The 7,180-nt window shown below is 37.0% G+C and overlaps 1 protein-coding gene across 1 annotated transcript; it reads right to left on the bottom strand.

Annotated features, from left to right (window-relative positions):
- Window positions 1-5,704: 5,704 nt before the first annotated feature.
- On the bottom strand, window positions 5,705-6,776 carry LOC131678300 (brachyurin-like). The gene is made up of 3 exons (XM_058958370.1): window positions 6,500-6,776; window positions 6,136-6,395; window positions 5,705-6,075 (listed from the first exon to the last, which is right to left on the bottom strand). Exons 1-3 carry the CDS (start codon window positions 6,718-6,720, stop codon window positions 5,765-5,767), a joined length of 792 nt encoding a protein of 263 aa, XP_058814353.1. The 5' UTR covers window positions 6,721-6,776; the 3' UTR covers window positions 5,705-5,764.
- Between the last annotated feature and the right edge of the window lie 404 nt (window positions 6,777-7,180).

Here is a 7,180-nt window from a genome sequence, read left to right as displayed (position 1 = left end):
ATAAACTAACTTAAAACCTATAAAGAGAGCTAATCGTTGCAATTGGTGATTGAAACGATTTTTGTCGGAAGTTGCTTATAATACTGTTCGTCATAATTTGTAATGTTTCTACGTTTGCGAGACTGTGCAACTCGTTTGTGCTAAACCAGGGAGGACGCTTCAAAATCATTTTCAGAATTTTATTATGAATCGTTTGAAGCGTTTTCTTTCTAGTAGCACAACAACTTGGCCAGATTAGAACTGCATATAGCATTGCCGGCCTAAATATTTGTTTATAAATTAATAGTTTGTTCTTTAGGCAGAGCCTAGAATTCTTATGTATAAGAGGTTATAAACATTTTATATATTTGTTGCATTTTGTTTGGATTCCTTCAATGTGATCCTTAAAAGTGAGTTTTTTATCGTAAATAAAACCCAAGTATTTAACTTGATCTGTCCACGTTAAATTCATACCATTAAATTTAATAATATGGTTATTATTTGGTTTAAGAGAAGAAGCTCTTGGCTTATGCGGAAACACAATCAATTGTGTTTTTGCCGCATTACTGGAAATTTTCCATTTTTTCATGTAATCATTGAAAATATTCAAGCTTCGTTGCAGTCGACTGCAGATAAGGGACCATTTATAAATTACGTAACGCTTTTAGGGGGAGGTGGAGGGGGTACAAGTTGTGACATGTTGTGACATAGGGGGAGGGGGAATTAGCTAGATCGTTACGTAACATTTTTTCACCGAAGAAAAAAAAATTCTAGGAATTTGTTACGTAACAGGGGAGGGGGGATGAAGAAATTTGTGACAATTTGTTACATGGGGGAGGGGGAGTCAATCTTGGGCAATTTTTGCGTTAGGGGCCATGCATAAATGACGTAGCATTTTGGGGGGTAGGGAGGGTATACCAAATTTGTGACGAAGTGTGACGAGGGGGAGGGTAGGGTCACAAGTTGTGCGACGTAGCATTAAGTTTAAAACCCATTGTTTAGAGAAAACAACTTAATGATCTTCCATTCCCAAGAGAAATAAATTTAAATTTAAACAAGTTACTTTTGACGCAGTTTTTCATGAGGTAAATTTTACGTTTAGCGGAATTACAAGTTCGCAAAAATACGAAAAGATTTTGTATGCGGATTTAACTTGCTACATTGGTTAGCTAATGTTGCCAGCTAGCAGACTTAGTTTGGTAGCTGAAATAAATTTTCACTTCGGATTCAACCAAACAAAATTTAGTAATTTAATTAAGATGAACGTATGCTTCTTAGAATCATTGGCGGCTGCAGGATTGCGAACTGAGAGAACTTCTCTTCATGTTCCCCTTGCCATATAAAATTTAAAAAAATTATTAACACAATATTTGTCATTGAATGGGCTTATTTTGAACGCAATTTGCCTTTTTAATGAAAATGTTGATATTCAAACATGTATTTCAAATAATTGAAAAACATATGTAATTTTTTTCCATCCCCCGGCCGCTTTGCACGGGACGAGGGGGAGGGCGTAGGTAAATGCTACGTTATTTACGAGGGGGAGGAGAATTTTGTGACCAAATGCTACGAGGGGGGAGGGAGGGGGCAAAAATCGCCGAAAAAAAAGCTACGTCATTTGTGTATGGCCCCTTACCTAATTTATGAATGCTCCCTAATACGAAGACTCCTCCCAGCGGCTGAGATCCTAGTATCATCACAGAAAAGTGACATTTTACAGCCTGTAGGTAGATTTGGAAGATCAGAGGTAAAAATATTGTAAAGTATTGGTGCGACGCTTGATCCTTGAGGGACGCCTGCTTTAACGGGTAGCTTATTAGATTTACAATTCTGATAAGAAACCTGTAGGGTACGGTTAGTAAGATAATTTTTAATTATCTTTATTATGTAAGTTGGAAAATTGAAATCCCACATTTTGGCAATTAAACCTTTGTGCCAAACACTGTCGAAAGCTTTTTCGATGTCTAGAAGAGCAACTCCAGTGGAATGGCTCTGAGATATTTGCCTTTATCATGTTAGTTACTCTCACAAGTTGATGAGTAGTTGAATGTCCAATACGAAATCCAAACTGCTCAAGAAGAAAAATAGAATTCTCATTGACATGTGACATCATTCTAGTTAGGATGATTTTTTTCAAATAATTTACTAATAGAAGAGAGTAACCTAATTGGTCGATAGCTAGATGCTTCTGCTGGATTTTTATCTGGCTTCTAAATAGGAATAATCTTGGCATTTTGCCATCTTTCAGGCTAATTCAAAACATTTGTTGAATATTTTGACCAAGTATCTCATGGTGATTTCGGGAAGGTTTTTAAGAAGAATGTTGAAAATTCCATCATAACCTGGAGCTTTCATATTTTTTAACTTTTTCATGATGGATTTGATCTCATCATAGTTTGTTTCAACAATATCGTCTAGAGACAATACTTGATTTGAAACGTTTTCATATTTTTGTAAGACTTCGGTTTCAATAGGACTCACAACGTTGAGATTAAAATTATGGACGCTTTCAAACTGCTGAGCAAGTTTTTGAGCTTTTTCTTCGTTTGTAAGAAGTATGTGGTCACCTTTCTTCAAAGCTGGAATTGATTTCTGAGGTTTCTTAAGAACCTTAGAAAGTTTCCAGAAAGGTTTAGAATTTGGCTTGATTTATTCAACCTCTTTCGCGAAATTTTCATTTCTTAAGAGTGTGAATCTATGCTTAATTTCTTTTTGTAGATCCTGATAGATACATTTCATAGCAGGATCACGAGAACGTTGATATTGACGTCTTCGAACATTCTTCAAGCGAATCAGAAGTTGAAGATCGTCGTCAATAATAGGAGTATTAAATTTTTTCTGTGTTGTTGGTACTGATAAATTTCTAGCATCAACTATAGATATACTTGAATTTTGTAATGCCGTATCAATGTCAGCTTTATTTTGTAAATTAAGGTCATGATTAAAATTATTCTCAATATAAGTTTTGTACCTTTTCCAATTCGCTTTGTGGTAACTGAACACTGAGCTAATGGGATTGGAAACAACTTCTTGAAAAAGTGAAAAAGTTACTGGAAGATGACCAGAATCAAAGTCAGCATGTGTAATCAATTCGCTACAAAGGTGACTTTGATCTGTCAAAACCAAATCAATTGTTGATGGATTTCTTACAGACGAATAGCATGTAGGACCATTCGGGAACAAAATTGAATAATAACCAGCAGAGCAATCATTAAAAAGTAGTTTATCGTTGGAATTGCTTTGAGCATTATTCCAGGCTCGGTGCTTGGCGTTAAAATCACCGATTATGAAGAATTTCGACCGATTTCTTGTAAGTTTTTGTAAGTCTCCCTTCAAGAAATTAATTTGCTCGCCAGTGCACTGAAAAGGCAAATAGGCTGCAGCAATAAAAATGATACCAAGATCAGTTTCAACTTCGATACCCAAACTCTCAATCACCTTGGTGTCAAGAGACGGAGTAACGAAATCGCCATTGCGATTCCTCCGCCGAATCCAACAATTCGATCAAATCGATGAATAACAAAATTAGAGTTACTCTTCAATTTAATATTTGGTTTTAAAAAAAGTTTCGGTCACAACGGCTATATGCACATTATGTATCCTCAACAAGTTGAAAAATTCGTCTTCGCACGTTTTTAATGAACGAGCATTCCAATTTAATAAATTTAAATGATTATTTAAAGTCATTGTTAAACTTTAATTTCATTACAATTGTGTTAGCAAATTCCCACTTCGCTTGAAAAGCTTCAAACATGGAGGTAGAATTTAACATGGCAATCATCATAGGTAACATAGCCTCCTGTAGGTATTTTAATTTTTCTTCCGTTACGCTACCTAGATCCATTGGACTAAAGGAAGCCTTGTGTGCAAACGAGATTGAGGACGTGGTAGTTGTAGCCGTTATTTTGGCATTGCTACCTGCCACTGAAGCATAAGATGACACACCATTGTAGGATGGTGTGACGGAGGTAGAAGAAGTTGTTAATCTATTTTGAATCGGATTAACACGTTTGGGCGTGTTTTCTTGAAGTGTACCTGAAGAAGTAGGTACATTTTTTATTTGTTCTTTTTGTTGTCTAGAACGAGAATTTATAATTTTTTCTCGAACAGGACAACCCCAGAAATTCGATTTATGATTTTCGCTACAATTAGCGCATTTGAAACTTTTTGTGGTTTTTTCACCGGACAAGTATCTTTCGTGTGTGATTTATCACCACAGACCATACATTTGGAATCCAAATGACAATTTCTTGTGCCGTGCCCAAAGCCTTGGCATCTACGACACTGGGTCAGATTTTGAATTCTGCCCCCATGTCGTCTATAATGTTCCCACTTTACTCGCACGTGGAACATAAAACGTGCTTTTTCAAATACTTTCAAATTATTAACCTCATTACGGTAAATGAATTAAATATAGCTACTGGATAATTCCAGAGCGTACTGGCGTGTCATCGCCGGTAGCCTTTCTCTTCATAAGAATAACTTGTGAAGGAGAAAAGCCAAGTAAATTTTTCAATTCGTTGGATATTTCATCCAAACTTTGACCTTGAGGAAACCCTTTCAAGACAGCCTTGAATGGTCTATCTGTCTTGAAATCATATGAATAAAATTTATATAACTTCTCCGTAAGATACTGGAGTAGTCGTTTGTGGCCAATCAATTCCTCCGCTGTAATTCGACATTCTCCTCTTCGGCCAATCTGAAAGGAGACTTTTACGTCCGTAAGGAACGTCAAAAGCTCAGTTCGAAAGGCTTTGAAGTCAGAGATCATCACTGTTATAGGCGGCGGTGATTGCGTTTTCTGCTTATTGGAATTATGCGCAATGCGAGGAAATTTAAAAATTTCATCAGCTTCACATTCGGATAAAACATCGAATGAGTTGCTGCAGTCAATTGAATTTTCGGGTGGAGAAGATACCCTTTTCCATTTAGCTTTAATTTTTGACACACGGCCTTTCTGGGAGGACCCAGGCATGTTGGAAGAATTAAATATTTCTTTAGGCTGAATTGTTCTTGAAAAATGTTTTAGTCTTGAAAAAGACTGATTGAGTAGAAAAACTAGACAGTCTTGAGAAAGGCTAATTGGGGAAAAAAATATAGGTCGTCTTGAAAAAGACTGATCGAGCGGAAATATAGGTAGCCTTGAGGAAGACTGTTGCTGTTGAAAAACTCTAGGTAAACCAGGAGCTATCAAGATTTGTGACAGGTTCGAACGAAGCTTCAAGCCGGTATGCGTGAGAGGAAGTTGTTTTTCCTACTTCACTGTGTTTTTGCATTGTGAGTTTATTGGCTTCTATGGGGAACATTATGTGTATGAGATCCGAGAGACTAGGCTATTGGAGAATAGTTGAAGACTGTTTCCAAAAATAAAGTTTTTCTTCATGATCCTTTTTGGGCACCGTAAAAACGGAACTTTTTTCGAATTCTAAGCTTTTTTTTCGTGATGTTGACAAATAGGGCCCTATTTTCACAGTCAGGTCACGAGGAAATTTTCCTTCTAGTCACTAGGGTACGTGACTGTGAGAATAGGGCCTATAATACTGTAAATTTCTGACCAAGAAGTAGTTGATGTTAACAGGAGACTGAATTGATATTTGTTTTAGTAAGTAATCTTAACCTTCTTCTTGCTGATTAAGGTGTTTAAGTTGGCTGAAGATTAAAATGATTAAAACAAAGCATTTTTTGAAAATATTAAATTCCTATATTTTATTCATTTTTGCTTCCTTTTATTCATTTTTTCCCTAACGATAAAATGAGATTATAAAATTTATGTTTTCAAATTTATTTATTCATTTTGTTTTTCTAGGTATGGACCTGCGATCAGATGAATCCAATCCAGATAGTGTTTCACACGGGTATAACTGGTCGGTGTGCCAGTGTTACAGTTCTGCATGATGGCCGAGGCAATTCCCATCAGAACCTGCCTGTTCCGAACATGCGTTACGAAACCGGCTCCGATGTCGCCATTGCACGCATTGGCAGTTGCGTCTTCGGCACAGAAGCGTTCTTGAGCTCGTGGTTGGTAGAACTGTGCGCATCGTGGTTCACTCGTTACTCGTTGGAAGCCTTGCATGAGAACAGTGTTGGGACCTGGTTCTGTGGGTATAGTCAAATTAAAGTCAATTTAGCTGATGGCATTTTGCGCCTGAAAAAAACCTTTTTCATATCCAAATCCAACCACGTAGCCCTGCTCGTTCGTAAGTGGAAGTATAGCGGTTTCATCTGCTGACGGAAGCGAAATTGGTTTGATGGCGGGCCCGCTGATGTCTATCGGGAAGGGAAGGAAAATGATTCCGACATCATTATCTCGGGTGGTAGCATTGAACTGCGGATGGGTTAGGGCGTTGACCGACCTGTAGAATTTTTGATTGCCGAAAACAGAATCTCCGCCCAGACCGACATCCCATATAGAGTAACTAAGGGAATGATATAATCGTTTAAAGATGGTAACTAACTGCGATTAATCTGTCGCATAATTGGGACAATTATGCGTAAAGCGGCAGTATTCGTCTATACTAACCCTTTGATGTTTTGAGCAGCTGTTAGAATGTGACGATCACTGATCAAGGAACCACCACCAAAGAAACCAGCCAGTTGATCAGTCATAAAGAGGATGTATGCATTATGCGGTACATAATCCGCAATCTGACCGTTGATTACGAATGGCGAAGCATCTAGTTCGTGCGATTTCACTCCGAGAATGGCCCCTAGCACAACTACTGGGAATGCTAAACAAATCATTTTAATAATAAAATGTTCTGATTAATACTGGATTATGACTTCGTTTGAATCGGTCGATGATGTGAAAGACTGACAAATCCGCTCTAATAACCTCCTTTTATAGGAACGGAAGATTCATGAAAAGTGATTGGGTGTAATCAAAACCGGAGGTAATATTTTAATCTTGGGCAAGATAAGTAGCGGAGAGTGATACATTTTATTTGTTCGAAATATCTCTTGTAACATCAGCACCGCATTAAGCAATGCTTCTTATCATCTTTGGGGATATACCTGGGAAGTTTTAGTCAGTATACACTGTATAAATGGTGTTCTCAAATTTAATAGCAGCTTATTATGAACTTTAATGAAGTCACTAACAAAAACCAATTTAATTTCCCTTCTGTCAATTTGCTTTTATTATTAGTAGTGAAAATTTTAATGTTTGGAAATATTGAAATGAGGGTTTGTTAAAAATTGAAAA

Source organism: Topomyia yanbarensis, chromosome 2, assembly GCF_030247195.1.
Source record: "Topomyia yanbarensis strain Yona2022 chromosome 2, ASM3024719v1, whole genome shotgun sequence".
NCBI lineage: Eukaryota > Metazoa > Arthropoda > Insecta > Diptera > Culicidae > Topomyia > Topomyia yanbarensis.
This window is presented reverse-complemented; position numbering and strand designations above follow the sequence as displayed.